Genomic DNA, 21,774 nt, shown 5'->3' on the forward strand with positions numbered 1-21,774 from the left:
TGTAATTCACCTATTTAAACGGTGATACCAAACAAACACAAATGCAGTTAAACGCCTCAAGGACAGCCATACTGCTATTTTACACACACACTTCCAACAAAAATTGTATGCATAAAAAGTATTGTTTAAAAAACCTCCCACTTTTTAAGTTTTTTGACAAACAGAATGGAGAAATCTTGTCAATACTTTCAAATAATGCACTGTAAAAACACTTTCTCAATGACAACCCCTCATTGAGACACGGCACTGAGTAGTGCTTCTGTTCAAATATCGATCTCTTTTTGTGATGATGAAAACTTTGCTGGCATTTGACAATTTTAAGTTGTGTAAATCTTTCTGAACTTCATGCGCATTGTCTGAACATTCTAAATGTACTGTGCATGTGGTTGTGAGCATAAGCCTTGTCATGAACACTGATATTAACACAACAGGTCTAATTTCCAATGAAAACAGTAACATAATTCTATCACTTTCCCACACTGGGTCCTGTGCAAACAGTTTCCCTACCATAAGAAAACACGGATGAATTAAGAGCGTCAGAAAAAGATGTAGCTTTACTTATTACACAGACTTCCAGCAAAAAAAACAAAAACAAAGTTCTGCAGGTGGCTATCCACGGCTGAACACTTAGCATATGAAAAGATGAGAAAATAGAAAAATCAATTAAGGGCACGAGATGTATACTAGTGACTGGCAAGTGAACAGATTATTTACAATGACAAGTGGAAAAATACCCAATATTGTGTAGAAGAAATATGTCCTTCTACCCCATGCATTCTGTGTTTGTGGCTTCCTTGGGAACAACTGAACTTGTGCAAGATCTAAATCTTAGAAATACAGACATTCAAGTACAACTCCAAAAACCCAAGCCCTCATTTTCGCCACCAAGTCTCAGTTCAACAGACCTAAAGATTTGATGCACTATAGTTAACATCCGTTACGTTGAATGATACCTCAAATGCTGATTCCAAACAGCATTCTCAAGCTCTCTGATGCCAGTAGAAAAATGTGTTCTGATATCAGCGGAGGGATTCATCTACATGTTCATGTGCCACTGAGGTACCCATCACCGTGCATATATGTAGTTTGGTGAAATACAGGGTTTTAAGAAGTGTGGTAACGCTTGCATAGTAAAACTAAACTACATGTACTGTACATGTGCACGTGAAATCAAATCACAGCCTAAATTATTTTGTGAACAGCTCAAGTAACTAAACGGCAGTGTTGAAACTGGCAAAGGAAACACAATTCCATTTATCCACATAGAGTAGAAGTGGGTGGGCCACGGGGTCATGAATCCACCAAAATACTGCAAAACCAGCTGTTTGGTTTCAAACTGCATGTTTGTGAGGTGGAAGCACAGAGCAAAAGAAGTGAGTGAGCGGTGAAGATTTGACTGAAAAAAAGAAGAGAAAAACTAATTGTAAGCAGCTTGATGTGAAACATGAATAGCTCTGGTTGGTGCTGGGAATGGTGAGAAAGAGCAGGGGGGGAAGGGTCTTGCTACCTTGTCAAGACTAGCTGGACGAAGCCTCAATCCTCATCTGCCCCCGATGATGAACAAGGGCACTGTGATTTACAAAGGGAGCAAGAAGTCACACATTGATCTCATTTCAAATGATAAGGCCGTCCTGACGCTGAACTGGTGTTTTTGAGCAGTTTCACTCAAGATGATTACCAAAATTACCACTGTCTGCACTTGGACATTTGACTCGAGCAAACACACATACACGTACATGTGTTATCAGGATTGTGGTCACACGAAACTGAGCTGACAATTATATTTACACCTGTCTGTCATCAGTCATCCCATATCATTGTCTTGTTTCTTAAAATGTTCAGCCTTTTGGAACACTCTTGGTCAGTGAAGCGATAATATTTATGAGTGCAAAGGTAATAATGATTTCGTTCAGTGACAGACTGAATATTCCATTCCATGAAGCAGGCTGAGTGGAATGGAAAATTCAATCTGTCAACATTTGATATTGTCCTTTTCACTGCACAAATGAGCAACATTCATTATATATAAATCCTCTTTATGTACGATGTTTTATCTTCTCAGTTGGCATGAAAGCGTGACACAAAATTCATAACATGACATGCAGCCTGTGTGATATCTTTGGCTGGCCAGTCTGCCGTTTTTTATGCTTTGCTCTGTCCTTTGTTCAATTTTGGATGAAAGTCACAGGAAATACCAGTAGTTGTGGATTGGATACCTCAGGAAAGTTTATTATACATGTACATGTACTTTGTAACACTGCACTATAACGCAGGCAAGCTAGCGTTATCAGTATCATACCTCGTGGACAGATCGCTGCATATCTGCCTGGGAGTAAATTGAGTTGATAACTATACCAGCAATGGGGGCACGATCGGTCAACCCTAAACCACGGTGGAGTATTTGTCAATAAATAAGTAAGAATCAGAATGTTGTGACTGAATATCCTATGCAACCTTTGGCCCCTGGCATTTGTAAAGTACAAAACAATCCCACTCCCCAAACTGTGTTGATGTAAGCATGGCCCACTTTAGGGGTGATCACACAGTTCAACCGGGGAACTAGAAAGCAGGGCATTGTTGTCTTCTTGGGTAAAGGGACGTAGTATGGCAGTGAAGAAATGTGCACAGTACGTGTACATGTATGTGCTAGTAGGTAAGGTACTGGTTGTCCAAACACCAATGGACCTTTTTCTCTCTTGGTTTCTATCAATGCATAATGAGTTAAAATCCTGTTTCCACTGCCACTTTGTGCAACTGTCCCACAAGGCCCTGTGGACTGTATGCAAGTAAACCTTTAACTCAGCCCACAAACCACTGCCTGCGGAAGATGTTACTTGAGGACGAATTAAACTGCTTGTGGTTGAATCGATCTGGGTGAGATGACCAGCACACTGATGTGTTATGAGAAAATGGGACCACAGTTAACAGTTCAAATTCCTTCAAGTTTTCTTGAAAGAACCTCTAGGCACAGCAGGAAAAATGACTGAACCTAGGTCCCCATAATTAGTCATAGTAATGATTTTTACAAGTAAACCACATAAGCATCCACCACCAAATTTCTCATGCACAGCTCTCAATCGTCACCCTATCCGTCGACTGTTTTCTTTACTAAAATTGTAAATGACATATACAAAATCTTCTGTTTAATGCGATAAACAAAACTGTCAATGATTGAATGGATCCAATCTGGGACCCTCAGTCCCTGAGATGATTAGACCCAAAATGATTCTTATTTTCAGGGTACAACTGTGACCAGTTTACAGTGGAGACTGTACAACATTAAACCTATACTCTGCAAGTTTTGCAGTTCTGTGAACGCCATGTGGGGATTTCTGTATGCAGTGGTGGGTGAACTGTCCGCTCGTCCTTGCAAGTGACTGCAACTGGTTTTGTACACATCAAAGAAGCTTGAATTAATCTGTGGAGGTCGAGCATGTATGGAGCAACAAGCATCCATGTGGGATGACTAGACTTGCGGCAAACTTCTGCAGAGCAACCCTGTCTTGGAGGGTTATCTTGAGCAAATGACTGCCAGGGATCGAAACCTACAGAGTCCAAGTCTGAGATGGACCGCAACGGTGCTTATTGCATCTACTGATTTAAATGGATAAATTTGGGATGAAATTATACCATCATCTGGGCAAGTTTACTGTGAAATAATACTGTTGACAATGACAAATGGGTAAAATGCCACGAAAAAGGTTTCAGCAAAATGGCCGCAACAGAGAATACCGATGCTTCCCTACCAAAAGTACACTAGAGCACTCCTCGATCAGTACCATGGGTATCAAATCAAGCCTTGCTGCATCCAGATGTGCATGCAGGTGCAAACACACCCTGATTGAAGCATTTAATACCAACAGCTGTTGGTGTATCACAGTCAGAGGAAAACAAAATCTGGCTACTCGGTCTTATTGCAATTTTAAAACACATGAGACTATTAAACTCTACTGGCAAAGGATAATAACTGACAGGAGATGATGCTGACATGAAATGATACCATTCTGGCCAGCATGCACGGCTAAGCATGTAATGAGCTACAAGTGTGCGCCGTCAGCTACTGAGGAAAAATGAGGGACTTTCATGTAGCTACTCGAATGTGCAATTTCTACAGTGGACGTCTTTGCTGACACGTTGGCAGTGATAATCTTCCCAACCCTACCCAAAGCCCGCCACTGACAATTCGTGACATCCTTGCTAATGGAACAGGTGGAGGGAGGCATGAAACATCCAAATGTCTGTTGTGTGTCTTTTGCTTTTTTCTGAGACATGGGGTTGGTCTCTGAAATAGCACCTGTACTGAGCAGATTACGAAGGCACACTTAGAACAAGAAATAAGCCTATTCAAAGCATCAGTCTCGATAATTCCATCTCAAACACGGAATAACTAGAAACCCGTGATTTTAGTTTTCCATTCAAGTTCTCAGTCTTGGAGAAATTTCTGGCCTTTAGATGATGACCACCATGCGGTGTTGCTTTAATACAGTTAAAGCTTATTAAAAAGTTCTTAGCACATGAAGACAGGATGAACGAGAAATGAGATGTTCTATGCCTGCTAGTTCTCTCTCTGGGCATGCCACATTATCAGGCACTCAACTGCCACTACACGACCACAGGCCTTCTGTAATGGTATCTACGGATGTATCTAGCAAATGCATGACAGTTCCGACAGCGATCAGGAAGTTCTTCATGGGGAACAACCTCACAGCTTTTGGAGCTTTAGGAAAGTGTAATTTGTCGGTCTTACCTTTAATTTAAAAATTCTCCTAAAGAAACCTTCCCTTGGGGGTGGGGGTGGCTGATCCATGATCAGGTCGGGTGTTCTCGTCATGTTGGGCCCAAAGTGGTTGAGCTCCTTGTAGACCTCCGTCTCAACCATCTGGTCATAAAACAATGCCAGAAATTAATCCTAGAAGGAAACTAAACTTTGGAATTTGACTGACCTCCTCAGAGGCAGATCTGGGAAGGGTGGGAAGGAGAAGAGGTTGGATCCTGACTGCTCCTTCATTTCTCTTATTGAACAGAATAAGAAATGCGTTTGAAATAATGGAAGCTTTCTGCATACAAGAACTGCATGACAGAAAGAACCCTGAGCTACATGTACATGTAATTCATTTGGTGACAGCACTAATGGATCCCCTTCTGCCCCGCCCCAGTCTGACCCACTACGGTCATTCAAAAGGGCAACAGCCACATGTGTTTCCAACCATACTTTCAAAATTTGAGAATACATGTTGGCTCCGATGAACTGGAGGTCATCCAAAATGTTATAAACAAATTTAACTCGCAGAAGATGCCATGGTTGATGAAGATTTTTTTGTTTTGGGCAGTTTAGAAGAAGTTTACCAGAAAACCGCAGGGGCAAAAAATGCTACATACCCAACCTTTTCAACAGAAAAACAGTATTTGGTAGCCATTGGCTCCTAATGGGGAAAAATCTAGGTGCCAGCACTTTTATGAAAATTTAGTAATCACATGTGCTGAATATTCATGAAAGTACGTACACACACGTACATGTAGTATACTATAAATACCCTGCGTTTACATCGTCCATCCATGCCGAAAAATCATGACCTGGACCGGAACACGTCCACCACACAACTTGCATACAAGCGCTAATGAGGTCAATCAACGAAATCAGGGTTTTCGCCAAGGATTCAGCCATGGATGTTATGATGTCCGTAGTTTCAGCGTGTCACGGGACACCCTGCTGCATGAATTGCGCTATTTCTGGCACTCTAAATCACAGCAACACCCTTTAATTCCGGCACGAGCTCTGCCTTTGAGGTTTCATTTACGTTGCAGGAAAAAAGCACCAAAAATGGAGCCCTTGCCATGCCGTGGTTTGTAAAATGGCCCTGGTGTCCATATACAGTGCATCAACAACGTATGTTTAGATTGGAAACCAACCAAACCGTGCGCGTGTGATCGCGGCACATGTACAGCGTACATGTGAAGTATGGTATATGTATATTAACACAAAAATAACAGCCCACTCAGTGCGATTCGATTCGACTTGCGCTGCCATTTCTATACTTTTCCGGAACGAACTTTGAGTACATAATCATTGCTTTTTTAATTTTTAAGCATACTCAGAATTGTTCAAATACATGTACATTTGTATGTAGTTTTTAAGCTATCTTAAGTCGCAAATGGCGACTAGATGGTGAAAATATGATCGCATTAGCAAAATTTTGGTTGCATTTACAACTGATTTAGGTGCTATTTAAAGTGTTGTACATACCGGTGCCAAAACAATGTGTCCCACTGCCAGGGAAAGTAACTGGTCAATGTGTCTTGTCCCTTACATTCCAAACACAGTCAGATTTTGAGAGAAATCTTTGCAGTTATAAATATGTCTATATGTTTCATAGTACCCAGTGCACAATTCTGTTTCTGGAGAAAATTTCTCCAAAGAGAATACACATTTCTGCATTGGAGAACAAATACACAACTTTCAACTGGAGAAGTCTTGGATCAAAGAACACCTCTAAGGAAAACATGTTTTCTCTGATTTTACCAGTTCAAATGAATATGGAAGCATCCAAATCGAACGCAGAATCATTTGTCTTACGACCTCAACTACAACAGGCTAAAAGGGCCTTTTGTTTCTGTTCATGCCAAGACACGAATTCTGAATGTAGATTGCATCATTCGGAGAAAACAGAAAAAATGAGGGGAACCCTCGCCCTGTGTTTGTAGCATCTTGACATGAACAGAAAAAAACCTTTTTAGCTTGAGCTCTGAAGACAAGTGACACTATGTTCGATTTGGATGCTTCCTTATTTATTTGAACAGATGAAATCAGAGAAAACCTGTTTTCCTTAGAGGTGCTCTTTCACCATACTTATACCTGTAGATGCTAATACAGGGCAGAGTGTTAGTTTCCAAGGGCCATAAAGCATAAGTCCTTAATGTGAAAAATAAAAGCCAGTAGACACTACTCTCACATTTTAGAAGATCCAGAACTAGGATGTGCTGTACATTTTTGGTGCTACATATAAAGTACATTTGATGCCAGCCTGTGTGGAAACTGATTTGACATTCTCAACGTTAGACAAAGCTTGTACTGTGGCTACCTAATGGCTATTGACATGCCTATTAATTTATCTTTTCCTAGCCAGCAAAATAGGCTATCAGCTTAGAAGTGGGCCACGCTTACTCACAAATATGTAACCTCCTGGTTGTTAAACATACGTGACCCAACCTTTCAAAACAAGTCTTAGGTAGCCAGCACTATCTTTGAGTGGCAGGCCTTTGATAAGCAAATCTTGCACAATGGAAATAAACAACAGTTGATGTTTTTCACTCAGGTAATGTCAAACCAGGAAACCAAACAAAGAAGCGTAAAATTGTCATTAAAACTCACTTTAAGAGAATCTGGTTGCTCAGATTCCTTTGTATCAGGTTTAAAAAAAAAATGGTTTACTGTCTGACCTCATTTTGCCAAGGAATTGTCACACAGCCCGAGTTGAATTTGCTGTAGAATTTGTCGTCGTTCTGGTCCAGGTTAACTCCTTTGACTGTGGAGAACTGCTCGATGTCCAATACGTCTTTGGCATACACTGCTTTGGGCTGTAGGACCGGGTGAAAAAGAAACTTCCACTTTAGAGAAACTGTCTGAGTGAATGTCCCCAGCAACTTCACAAGCAGTGAATACAAGCAGGTATCTATCACTTTCATATTCATGTACGGGTACATGTATTACAACCAAAAACTCTGGCAAGTTGCAAAGTATAAAATATTACCAATGGGAACAAATGTTTATTCCAAATGGAAACATGTGCTGTTCCTACTTACAGAGTCATCTCTTGTTTATCGGAACAAAACTCTGAAACGTCTGATACATGGCATACAAATTTTATGCGACCCTGTGCACGAGCCAATAAGGGTTGACTGCAGAATTTACTATGTCAATTTTGACATTGAGTTTGCCATCACAGGTCCATATGATACATGGCTGCTGATTGGTCAACATTACGAGGTCAAGAGGAGGTTCTCTTGCTTCATTAATCAGCAAATGTGCACAGATGTTATAGATGCTTATCTGCGAGTAAGCATCTATGGCATAGGCTAGATCCTACTAGGAATAATGCATGTTTCACGCTGGGACGTTTGTCAATGCCTTTGCATTATTTTATTCAGGGAAGGCATTCTTATCAGAAAAATTTCAAAGGGAACTCGCAGTGTTCTGGAAAGGACTTTGAGGTGTTGCCAAAGCACTAAAGGCCAACCACAGACACTGTACTCAAAATACTTTAGAGCTCTAGTGGAGTCTGGTCACTTCAATTGGTAAGATGTGGGCCAGCCAAGGACAAGACTCACATCGGGCACAAACGGTGGGTCCACCTTGCCAGCCTCCAGACGGGTAAAGTTGATGCTAGCAAAGAAGGGTTCATCCTTGACATCTTGAGCAGAGTTGTTCCGGAACCCCAGCCGATTCTCAACTTCTTTTTGGAGCAACTGCAAATGAAAAGGTTAAACAAAGAAGGCATGTTTCTGACACCCAGCACAAGAGACATTACTGTGTGCACATTACTATGCATTAAGTCCACAGGATAATGCAGTAGCTCGCAAATTACCAAAATATTTGAGGGGGATCAACAGAACCATCTGACCGCAAAAACTGAAGACTTTTTTTGAAAAATTAAGTGGTATGTTTCAATAGTGCCCTAAAGTTCTAGACACTTGATCAACTGTTTGCTGCCTTACCTGTTAAATAAAAACATTTTGCATTACAACTTTGCAAGATATGACACACCTGACTTACAACCCTAAAAACCGGCTTTGCATCATATCACCATCTTTCGAAGGAAAACAATACCTATCATTTGTGTGTACAATTGCTAGCTGCAGTGAGCACAGACCCTGGGAAGCCATACTGGTTCTATTCAGGGGAATGGAACATAGGCTCTCAACCCTTCGAGGCACGCAGCACAGACAAGTTATAATACGGCCCAACATTTACCGAGAGAGGGCACTGGTCTGTTGACCAGGGAGTATTATATAAGCAAGAATGCATGACGCACTGGAAGGGGTTCAAACTCTCGTCACCAGATAATGGAACAGTTCAGCTTGTGAACGGCAAGAAAATCAGTCTTCCTCAAATCCTGCCATGGGGGTATATGCTGTGTGAACTTGGACAAGTCACTTTACCCTATAAATTGGCACCCGTTGGGACAGAGAGAGAGAGAGCGTTATTTGCAGTTAATTTGCGAGTGTCTGAAATGGTTGCACCTGTGGTTGTATACTCCGCAGGGAGTTGAGGTGGTTTATAGGACTGTTTGTGGGCCCAGTAAGCAGGGACAATATGACGTGAAATGCATCAACACTCAGCCAGGTACTAGAATAGACCATATAAATGCATTATGTACTTAGCATGTACCTTTCTGCATATGATTTTGGCATCTTCACTGAATTTGGACGAGTAATTCTCCTCATCTTCTCTGACCCTCCGGTCCACCTCTTCCCTCTTCACCTTCTCTTTCCTGGCTCGGAATGGGGCCTACCAAAACAAAAAAAATAGAACGTCTATAAATTAAATCATTAAGGAGAGATGCTTCCCACCCAGGGGTCATTCAAGGAGAAAGTGATACTGCAGTAAAGCATATGCTTTCAAAGATCCACAAACGTCTGGAAATGCCTAAATTAACTGTTTCAGACAGTTTACTTTGTGTATTTCAAAGATCTGGGAACTGACACCAACCCAATGTCTAACAATTAGACAAAACATGGAAAACTGAGTAAGTTTCATCAGTTTTTCACAAAGCCATTTTGAAGCTTGAGTATACAATTTTCCAACGGTGAATACAACCCATCAAGCTACGAACTCCAATAGGCTATCATCTGCACATTTCATTTCCACCATGAATGCTAGACCAGTATCACGCAGAAGTGTTGTCCTCAGTTCTAACCGAGTTATCTACCAGCCATGGGCACCATGTGGCTGGGTCGGCAGATGTCTATGTAGCTGTAGCATGGCAGGTAAGTTCCCAGTTTCACCAACCCGACCCCCAATTATATTGTCATTATCACTGACAATCTAACAGCTTGTATGTTGTTCATATTGAGAGTGGTCAGGCTGTGGGCCAAAAAACTCCTCTGAACTCAAACTAAATGGGAAAAAATTCACTTTTTGGCCTGTATCAGAAACAAAGCTGGTATTTGTGTATTAGATGTATGTGAATACTAGACTGATTATATGCAGTCATTTGCAAGTCTAGGACCACCCATACATAAATTAATCAATCATGGCAACTGCTGTTTATTTTCAATGTGAAACCTTGGTACCTTGTTTAGACAACTCTTGGTATTTGACTACATTTCCATGATTTGAAATGGTAACAGTCTAATATTTAGTGTGCCTGCCTTTATTTCTGAGTACTTAGACTGGCTTTTTTTTAACCCATGCTGCCTTACAGACGTCATACAAGACCTGCCTTTGCAAAAAATTTCATTCAAATGGGTATAAAGCACTACACTGATGTTATGCACTACTGTAAAAACACGTTACATGATCATTCAATGAGACAATGTACATGTAATGTAATTTTTGAAAATGACTCTACGCGGAAAAGCTTTTTTATTTATAAAAAATAAACAGAAAGCAAAAATTTGGGGAGTTAAATTTCTCAATTTTTCTTGCTGGAACCTTTGTTAACCACTTGCTGCCGGGGAACCCGGTTTTGAGCACCATGGGTTTATACACAGAGACGGGGTGCCCAAAATGGGACAAAAGAGCTGGTCCGTGTAACAAAAGATCGTACTCGGAACAAAAGACCTGCTGCTGGGAATTGCCAGCATTTTTTGGCATGCATTTTTTAAGATAATCTGTCACTGTTCTTAAACAGTATACCAATGTTTTGAGCATAGCGCACCCGCGGATTAACACCGCGGACAAAAGTGCTCCAGAGTCCCATTGATGAGCGACACAGCCCCGCTGCATTCTAATCCAGCCGCATTTAAAAAGACGACACTCGCATTTACTAGGGACAATGGATATTACGCAACACCTCGCAATTCTGGGCTCTCTCTATAGGGTGGCAGGCCTGGCTGAAATACTCAGGAGTCAATTAATTTTTGCCTGTCAGCTTAGAGTAGCCAACTAACATTCATTCGTGTGGGTGTAAATGTCTATTAAATGAAATGAATTTTTGAAGAATTTTGAAAACTTAAATGTTGAAAATCTCCCGTATGTGTGCACTGCATTTTTAAAAGCACCCAGCAGCAAGCGGTTAACCCTAAAAGAGCTTCCAACCCCTTCAACATTTTCCCCCAATACCACTGCAATACATTTCTTTCCGACGCCGAGCAAATAAAAATCTTCAGCAATGTCCTGTGATCATTTTGACACCAACCACGTGAAAACAAGCCACGTGAAAACCATTCTTAAAAAAACATGTATTTTTCCCACACATGTCAACCAAAATTTCAACTTTTCCCATTGACGTGCACAATGCACAAAGGCCGTTAAAACAAAGCGTTAGCTAGATTGCACTGGAACTTCACAGATGTAACCACAATGAGTGTCTTTCCAGGCGTACCAAATGCCAAACAGATCAGATATGGGACAGCCTAGTTCTTGCCCCTCCCCCCACCCATGTGAGATTGAGATTGACAAAAAAAAACCCAGCTCTTTTACGGTTAAATCATTTCCCACAGCCAGAGGCAGTTGCTCATAGAGCCAACAAGCCATTAGTATGCCACATTATACTCTGTAAGCTCGTGCCTTATTGTAACCAATATCGTTAATGCTTTGTTGATCCCACAATCCTCCAGCCAGTGACAGCAAATATCCAATCAAAGGGAGATTAAATTTATTCCAAAAGCTGCATCATGCAATTTGATGAATCCATTATGGTTAGTAGGGCGTGGGTGTGAGTGTGGTGAAGGACTCGGGAGCTGGTAATAGTGACAAATCCATGTGTATGCAGCCTACATATCATTAACCATGCCAGCCAGAAGCTAAGCTAGTCATGCACTTTCAACCACATCCCATTCACAGGAACACCAAGGCTTTCAGACAGTATGCATCCATTTCATATGCACTGCCACTGAGCTTGATTGCCAAATCTCTGTGTAGGCAGGTGTGTTTTAGGGGTCGCCTGTTACTGTTTGGCACACTGCTCAACTTTTTGTAAATGTATGGCAAATGCCCACGAAGGCAGTACAGTGGGCATGTGAAATCTGCCTTCTTAGTGTAGACACCACAGAGTGTAATCTGGAAGGCCAAGTCCACAGTCACACCCACAATGGCGTTAGGGTGTCCGGAACTGGAAATTTGGCATGTAGAATTTAGAGATCAGACTTTGCAGATGGATAATTTCGACCTTGGAATGAGTAAAGTTGGACTTGAATTAACATTAGAACCTAACAGTCAATGTGACATAAGAATATTTGTATCATCTTTGGGACAGGTACTGTACATTCTGTCTCCTGTTTTCAATCAATCTGATTGTCTGTGTTGCCTTTCTGATTGTCCGTGTTGCCTTGGCAACCTAAAACTAATAATTCACATAGATTTCCTTGGTGGCCTACCACTACATCCACACTACCCAAGACATGTTAGCGCATCATAACCACATGTTTCCTAAAGTTCTTTAAAAATTCCTTTCTTCATTTACTGAGCACTTACAAACACGTGAAGGACTGTCTGGTGTCCACACTAGCCTGACAGACAAAATCTATTGATGCCTGAGTATTTCAGCCAGGCCTGCAGCCTTGTAAAAAGAGCCCAGATTAAGCGGTGTTATATAACTTTCTTTTGTTCACAAACCTGGCTCAGTGCGCTGCTGACCTCTTTTCAATAGGGGCCAGATTAGCATGCAGTGGTGCTGTGTGGCTCATTGCAGCAGTAGTGGAGCGCTTTTGTCCCCGTCGGTAATCCACTCGCTCTAAATGCCCCAAACCATGGTATACTGTTTCAAAACAAGGCTGAATTATCTCCACTTTTGAGAGTGAAAAAATGTTGGTAATGCCCAGCAGCCTGGTCTTTTGCTCCGAGTACGGTCTTTTGTTACAGGGCCCTGTTCCCTTTGTCCGAGTTCGGAGACCCCGGCCATGCATATAAAGCATACGTGTCTGGATCCGGAATCCCCGGCAGGAAGTGGTTAATGTCCCCCCACCCCAGACAAGTTGCCGAATGTTTTTGCTGGCTTTGACTGATTTTAGAACTGATTTCAGAAACAGTACTTCCTTCTCTCTTTCGGGCTCCTCAGTTGGATGTGAGAATTCTTTTACAAATGGAAAAAGAATTCTATTTGCCCACCCAAGATCTCGGTACGCCACTGAACCAAATCCAATATGGCCACCCTGCTGATCGCAACGAAATGCAAAAAGTGGCACTAAACAATCCCCCAGAGTGGCTTTCTTAGGGAGGGAAGACCCGTTCTACTCACCCTTCCTTCAATCATCTCATAGATGATGCAGCCAAGACCCCAGTAGTCTGGACTGAATGTGTACCTCTCATTCTTGACAACTTCAGGTGCTGATCAAAAGGGTGGGGAAAAAAGCAAATTAAGAAAGTATTAACAAGTGCATTAAAGACTCTACGGCAATTGTAAGCCGCTACCCAAAATCTAAACGTGGAATCTTGTTACTGTGTAGTTTTAATGGGGTACAGTTGAGTAAAATGTACAGTAAAGGAGTCCCCTCTGGGTCCCAATTCTTCCAATAGCACATGTAGTAAGGCCATGTGTTCTAAAGCACATGTGTGTGTACAAGTACATCCTTTCTAGGGGAAAAAAGTGAGGGCCAAAAAAAAAGTGTAACCGCACCACTTCTGGAACCAGCCCCTAAACAGAAACCGGATCAATTTTGTTTTGGCCTCACAGGATAAACAACCATAAATTCAACTCAGCACATCCATTTCCTGGAGCTCTACAATGCAACCCAATTTCTTGGCCAACCATAAAAAAAAGTTTGTCATGAGATCTTCCCCAGAAATGCCAGGAACACTTTCCTGTGAATCTCACTGTTGCAATTTTACTTACCCATGTAGCCAACCGTTCCTACCCTTCCTCGAATGGATTCACCTTCTGGAATTTCAACAGCCAATCCCAAGTCAGAAATCCTTACATGGCCTGCACAAAGAAAGCCCCAAAAGTGTGTATTTTATGGCCTTTGAGGCCAGGAAAGTAAAAATTACATTTATCGAATATGACAATAAACACAAATGATCATGGCATTCTGTCTGATGCTAATTGCAGTCCATTTTAAACGGGTACATCTCGGTACATGTAAGGGGCATAAATACTGACCTGCAGAACCCTGTGTACATGTATCATCTACTGAGTTGTAGCACTTTCTTTAAGATCTCAACTTGCTGTACATTTAAAGGTATTTTCTAATAATTAAGCATTCCTGACACTTTCTGAAGGCTGAGGGATGCAGGTGAGACTTTCTTCTCCCAAGGTGAAAAAAAAACAATTGAGGCAATGTATCTATCTCAAGCAGGCGAGCATAACCATTCCCTAGGCAAGATTTGCATGACTCTCCCTTCCCTTCCAAGCAAAAACCACTGAAGGACTTGGGTTTAGGATAGCAGGTATCTGTACCATGGTCATCTAGTAGGATATTCTCTGGCTTCATGTCCCTGTAGACAAAGCGGTGCTGGTGAAGGTGTTCCAGTCCGCAGGTGATCTCGGCAGCGTAAAAGCGGGCTCGGTCCTCCTCAAACCCTGGTGCGCCAAGGTTGTGGATGTGGAATTTCAGGTCACCACCATTCATTATGGTCAACACTAAGCACAGAGCATCCCTTGTTTCATAAGCGTAGGCCAGGCTGACCTGTCCAGCAGAATGCAGTAGACAGACATTAGTATCACTTGCAAAATACATGTACATGTACCAGTATGTGCTTGCGTACCCATACATGCACATGCTTCAATCATGGGTGCACTTTCAGTTAAAGACACTGTCATAATTAATAACAATAAAGTAAGATACAGGTTGGCAAGGTAGTTCTTTCCTCGCCTTCCACCTCTGTGGTCACGGGTTCGAATCCCGGCCCAGTCCACATGTGGATTGGGTTTTCAGTCCCCACCTGACTCCGTGGGTTGTACCCAGAATATTCCTCTGGGGTTTTCCTCCCACCTCTAAAACTGTAACTGCTTCTTATTGTCTCCCCTTTACTGATGTTGGTGAATGTGGGTCGTTTGGCGGCTGCCCGAGGCACCCTTGTATGCCATCGGCTCAACCATGTTTAAATGTATTCATTGTTCCACGCTTAGTGTCTTCATTGTACAGCGCATTTGAACATACATGTACATATATATATGAAATTTGCATTTTATGAATGACTAAATTATCATTATCAAACTTGGGTAATCCTTTGCAAGACTGACATTTAACAAAAATGTCCAGACTTTTCAATCGCAGCAACCCGTGACCTGGGTGATTATTTCACAAACAATTTCACCTGAATTTGTATGCTTCATGTACATGTATGGTGTACCCACTGGCCCAAGCCAGGCACACAAGGTAAGCAAACACCCAGGAATTAATCCAGACGGTACAATCCATGAAAGTTTCGCTCATTACACATCGACAAGTTGTCATTCTGTTCCTTTTCAGAAAAAAAAAAAACCAAGGAATTCATGGCAAAGTATATGCTGGGATATACATGTACATGTAGCCAGTACATGTACATGTACATGTAGCCAGTACATGTACATGTACATGTAGCCAGTACATGTACATGTACATGTAGCCAGTACATGTACATGTACATGTAGCCAGTACATGTACATGTACATGTAGCCAGTACATGTACATGTACATGTAGCCAGTACATGTACATGTAGCCAGTACATGTACATGTAACAGTACATGTACATGCATCAGTCTACGGTAGTTCAGGGAGCTACATGTATATTAAAATACTAGAGTGCTAACTCCTCATTCCCTGTGCAGGGAAACTTGGACCCTGTCCTGGACACAGACATTTGTACATGTACTTCATTTTTACATTTGTAGAATGTAGTGAAACTCAATGGAATGAATTCCAAATGATGCACTCTAACTGCAACAAGCGAGTACCAAGCAGACAAATAACATTTGTGCGTTTTTCTGTCGGTAGTAAGATAAATAAAACGCTGCTCAGCAAAATTCACCTGCAGTGCATATGCCCAAGCGCCCGTATCATTTTTACATCGGGCAAAGTGAAATGTTTATTGAAGTGTTTGACATACTGTATTGTATCGGCTTTGTTTTAAAATATTATTTCAGAATACGGACGCAGATATGCAAATAGCGGTATGACAGCTTCAGAAAATGTTGAGCTTTGCAAAGGGTTGGGAACAAATATGGATACGTGTACCGGTGTGCCTAGCAGGCTTCCCTTTACAGTGAGTTAGCGCTCTAGTAATGGTAATTAACCTAATATGGCCCAATGGTTCTTGCCTACATTTCATGTGAAAGTGAAAATTCTTAGAGTTACTGGATAGCAAACCACTTTTGTGACATCTAATAACCTTTGTGTGCATTTCTTTCAAAATCCCTGCCAGCATAAGATTTCCCAACGAAATTTTATTTACCATCCAGCATTGTCCAGTTACCAAGATATCAGTGGCTTGGCCCATACATGTGAAGTCCAAACAGTGCCTTATTTATGCAACATCACACAAGTGGGTCGCAAGTGAAACCTACATGTACATGTAGGATGCTGCAACTGTACATTAATTTTAGGTCGTTTTGCGATTCAAAGGATATCGCATGGACGAGACAGAGGTGGTTCAAAATGTGCCTGGAAACATGGGCATGAAGGAAGACATCACTCCTGAAGTCAACATACTGGGTACCACGTACCATGCAGTGCACTGATACAGGAAACTGCACACAAAACATGGATTCAGTCCCAGTGATCGTACATGTGTAACTATTCTATCTTGTTACTGTTGTCTCTGATGAACATCTTGGTAACAGGCATGAACATTTTTTGTCACTGACATGAGATCAAACCCAAGGAAACACATGTAAAGTACATGCGGGTCACAATCCACCGGAACTAATGGTGTGTCACTGGCCTTTACAGAAATCTGGCCACAATAGCTATCACCATTTTCAACCATACATGTATGATGTCGACATATCGCATAGGCGCGAAGTACATGTACATGTATCGGTAGGTTTCATACATCTAACAAAGGACAAAAACGATAAGAACTCAAGTTTACAAAAAGAGTGACATGTACATTAAAAAGACAAAGTCAAAATCAAAGACAGGACAAAACGACGAGACAAATTGACAAAAAGATAAAGTTAACAATTAAACAATTAACCAAATCAGACAACAGCGAGGTAGATGATTTTTTTTTTACTGGTATCTAACTCCTGTTGAAAGTTGGGGGCGCTTCTTCAGAGGTCGACTTGGTAACGGACGTACAAACGCATAGACCACCTGATTGTATTCAAAACTCCATGTGCATTTTGTGATCTGCGTTGCCCTGACAAAAATCAAACTATGAGCAAATTTCCCCCTGCCCCAGATACAGGGTATTACCACATTGGTAATATTTTATTTTGCTTGGTTTAAATGATGCAAACATGTTTACACATGTGCACACTGCAGATAAATTTTACTGAGGATTTGTAATGAATCAAACCAATACTATTGACAGAAAGCACATGTCATTTGTCTGTTATACTTGCACATTGCATTTAGAGTACATCATTTGGAATTCAGACAATTCCTTGTTTCCTGTCACTGTGTCCTTGATTTTGACTTTGTCTTTTTGTAAATTTCGGTGAGAGCTTGTCGTTTTTCCCGTTTGAGTTTGACTTTATGTTCTATAAATCTGTCCTATTACCATTTTGATTTTGTCCTTCCATTTACCCCCGGTACCTTTGTGTTCTCTGCTGTGCCATCCTTTGTTTTATGTTTGACTTTCCGTTTAAAAAAATGTGTTCTTTGGCAGTTTTGTCCTTGATGCATTTCTTAATGTATATCCGAAACAAAACAAACACCTCTGACTTACCACAAATCTACTGTTGACTTTCTGCAGCAACATCTTCTCATTCAGAGCCATCACCTCCCCTTTCCGTTTCTTGATTCTCTTCTTCTCCAACTTCTTGCAAGCGTACATCTTGCCTGTCGCCCGCACTTGGCACGCGCATACCTGCCAGGTCAAACGTCAAAAGGATAATGAACTTTCAGGGGTCGAGGGGCAGGAAGCCTTTGTTTTAGTGCAGGCAGTGGAGAGCAAACATGAAGGTACATTTAGATTGCATTAAGTGACCGATTTACCAATTTCACTTATTCCACCCTTTAAAAGAAATTCGCTTTTGGTGGGATTTCACAACTTGAATGTACATGTACACACCACAAGTAAATACGTTATGTACATGCATGCATTTCCCTATCTCTCTTCAAACAAGTTACATTAATTATGCATACATGTATGTGCAGGTACTATATTGACAGAAATAATCACTGTGTAAAATGGAACTTCAGGGGTAAAACCAACTCTGTCAAGTCCTCAATGGATAACAAGGAATGGTGTTGTAAGGAAGAGGTACACATGTACATGTGCACTGTACATGCTAGATGTTTCGTCAAATACATTTTTATCGGTTTAGTTCTGCTAACTTTGTGCAGTAAGTGTAAATGGAAAGAGACAAGTATGAACGTTAAATTTTGTTTTAATGCAAAAGCCCCTGATGAAGGATAAAACTTACTCCAACTGCTACAAGAGAAAAGCGCAGGAAACACATAGGTATGCACAATTCACAATCTGCTGAAAGTTCAAATCTAAAACAATCGGCAGTCATATTTTTAGGTTTGCAAAGGTAAATGTTTTAAGAGTCTAACTTTATCTCGTCAATCTCTTCCCTACGTGAAACATTCTACTCAGTTTATATTTTGCATATATGGAGCTCTTGAAAATAAATTGAAACACATAGATCAATCCATCAGGCATGACTGTATAAATAAATGGACGTGTTCATAAAAAAAATTGAAACACTAACATGAGGATGAGAGAGAGTGAGAGAGAGAATGTTAGCCAACAATCAAATGTCAAAGTCCACCAGCGCGAGAGGAGATAATGGGTAAACATGTTGATGAGGAGACTGCTAGAGTCTGCAGTGTCACTGAGCCTTGAAATATGCACCCAGTCCCCTGGCGATGGCCCTCTCCCTCCAACAACCTTTTCCCTCTCGGTATCTATCTCTCTCTCTTTCTCCTCCCGCCAAACCGTCAAATGCCAAGCTGTCGGGCCAAGGGATAAAACATTGCCACTCTGCCGTCAGCGAAATGGATTCCGCGCATCAACTAAAATGTGCCATCAGTCACAAGGGGTCACGGTAAACAAGCGGCACGGCGAATACTACCCCTCACCCAGTCTGTGATTACTGGCAGGATTTTTTTGTTCTTTCCTAGTGTGTATGTGCGTTAGACTTGTGTCTTAAATCTGGGCACTCTTTAAACAAAGGGATATTACAACTGGTCTTGTCGAGCTACAGGGAGTGTGACATGCCAGACTTGTTACTGAAGAAGCAGACCCAACAAAGCTTTGAAACTGCACCCAACATGACCTGACGGCAACATTCACAAGCAGGGGCCGACAGTTCAGTTCTTAAGGTTCAGCTCTAACAAGCTGGGTGAATATGTGTACACATACATGTACATTTGAATATCATGGCCAAGTGATAAGCATCCTTGCACATGATGCTGATGTGGCAATCTCCTCCCCTAAAAAAGAGTTTTGAATTGAGAAAGGCTGAAATTCATCTTGACACAAACACTCTGAGGTTGATGGTATGGTGTCTGCATGTACCGGTGCATACATGTACATGTACTTACAATGTATATGCATGTAAAGGCTTTGACTCCACAGTGAGCCGAGGTGATTTCCAAGCAGAAACAAAACGGTTCATATGCATGTTCAGCTGTACATGTTTTTTTTCCCATTAGGAGGATGAAGTGATAATAATAGAATGAGAAGTGCAGGTGTATTTGGGTCCTGTTGCTGACAGACGCATGCACCTTTACAGTGGGAAGTGCTGTGTTATTAATTTCCAGGGATTGAAACCTCAATTCTGGGAAACCACTCACCTCGCCAAATCCTCCCTTGCCCAGTACTCTGTATTGCCGGAAAGTGTTCTTGGTCACAGCTTGGCTGCAGATTAAGAGGAAGAGTCAAACAACAGATATGGAAATTAGTACCATTTTGCACTTGAGCCACATCTAGGCCCCAGTAATACATCATTCTTTGACAGTAGAATAAGGCAGGACAAATCCAATCTAGGTGCCCTTGATGATTACTCATCCCTCCCCCAGCTCAGTCAACTGTGCTATATCATATCAACTGAGCATGTCCTTGTCCATGTACATGTGTGTTATTTGGGCTCAGTGATTCTATATAATGATAATAATTTAGTCATTTATAAAGTGCAAATTTCATATCCATGTAGCTATGTTCAAATGCACTGTACAATGAAGACAGTAAGTGTGAAACAATGAATACATTTAAACATGGTTGAGCCGATGGCATACAAGGGCGCCTCAGGCAGCCGCCAAACGACCCACATTCACCAACATCAGTAAAGGGGAGACAATAAAAAGCAGTTACAGTTTTAGAGGTGGGAAGAAAACCCCAGAGGAATATTCTGGGTAAAACCCACGGAGTCAGGTAGGGACTGAAAACCCAATCCACATGTGGACTGGGCCGGGAATCGAACCGGGGCCCACACAGGTGGAAGGCGAGGAAAGAACAACCTTGCCAACTTGATTCCTCCTTTCATGTGTTACAGCGGTAATCAGATACCGGTACTGGTATGACTGATCACGGTTGTGAGAAACAGGATTGCATGTGTGCTCTCTACACTTTCTAATGAGAAAGGCCACAATAGAGGTACCATGTACTGATCAACACGTACCGATCAATGTTAACAAAGACAAAGGCATTAACACTCTCACTCCAAGCTCATCGCCCTGAAAGGCAGGAATCCATACATGTACATATAGGGTTTCAACACATGCCAAAAGAAAACCAGATGTGCTGTACTGGTACATGTATTGGTAAACTGTATTTGAAATGCCTTTCCACACTGTGCTACATTAATGTGGCTAGGCTATATGCAACCGCATGCATGCAGTGTACATGTGCATGGCTGCAGCAAGGAAATGAAGTACATGGACAGTACAATGTTCAGTGCACATAACATGTACATTACAATGTTCAGTGCACATAACATGTACATGGACAGTACAATGTTCAGTGCACATAACATGTACATGTACAGTACAATGTTCAGTGCACATGTACATGTACATGTACCAGTATTCTGCTGCAGGAATGCAACTGCAACCCTGACCTAGAGCGGGTCTTGGGTTTTGCATGCACTTTATTACATGTATACAAACACTTTCAGCAGGTTTCCATATTGTGCCATCTGCTGGAGAATTCCAAGTGCCTCTTCTTTCTTTTCCTGGCACAAGTGTTCAGCTCTGTGTTTTAGGGGAGGCTCTCTGTTTTCAAGCGAAAACCTGTACTGTACATGTAGACCAGCCTAGGGTCATCCCCAGCTGCTACCCAGGCCTGCCAGAGCACTCTTAAGATGATTCTGCCGACTGAGCACTCCCACTCGAGCACCCAGTGTGAAACACCCAAGGGAGACTGGGACGTACAATGTACATGTACATATTCAAGGGAGACTGTTGCCCCTTCTGAACAAGTACAGCCAATGATTTTCCGTGATCGTGGAAAATGGACGGCATTCACGGAATCAACACTTCGAAACTGAATCCATTGCTTGACCCACAAAATTTGCCACTAA

The 21,774-nt window shown here is 41.7% G+C and overlaps 1 protein-coding gene across 2 annotated transcripts in view; it reads right to left on the reverse strand.

Annotated features, from left to right (window-relative positions):
* The window catches only part of LOC110988180 (G protein-coupled receptor kinase 5-like), an 83,685-nt gene that overhangs the window by 7,302 nt on the left and 54,609 nt on the right, over positions 1-21,774 (reverse strand). Inside the window, exons 7-16 of one of the 2 annotated variants that reach the window (XM_022251478.2) lie at positions 20,051-20,114; positions 17,973-18,113; positions 14,556-14,784; positions 13,992-14,081; positions 13,398-13,486; positions 9,386-9,505; positions 8,326-8,463; positions 7,438-7,575; positions 4,748-4,879; positions 1,508-1,569 (exon numbers count right to left, since the gene is read on the reverse strand). In XM_022251478.2, coding sequence (XP_022107170.1) covers positions 1,534-1,569; positions 4,748-4,879; positions 7,438-7,575; positions 8,326-8,463; positions 9,386-9,505; positions 13,398-13,486; positions 13,992-14,081; positions 14,556-14,784; positions 17,973-18,113; positions 20,051-20,114 — 1,177 coding nt within the window. In that variant the 3' untranslated portion in view covers positions 1,508-1,533. The remainder of the gene's footprint in view (positions 1-1,507; positions 1,570-4,747; positions 4,880-7,437; positions 7,576-8,325; positions 8,464-9,385; positions 9,506-13,397; positions 13,487-13,991; positions 14,082-14,555; positions 14,785-17,972; positions 18,114-20,050; positions 20,115-21,774) is intronic. The other variant, XM_022251479.2, reaches the window with a different exon arrangement.

This window comes from Acanthaster planci, linkage group LG13 (assembly GCF_054643075.1).
Source record: "Acanthaster planci isolate LZ-2023a linkage group LG13, COTS_SCS, whole genome shotgun sequence".
NCBI lineage: Eukaryota > Metazoa > Echinodermata > Asteroidea > Valvatida > Acanthasteridae > Acanthaster > Acanthaster planci.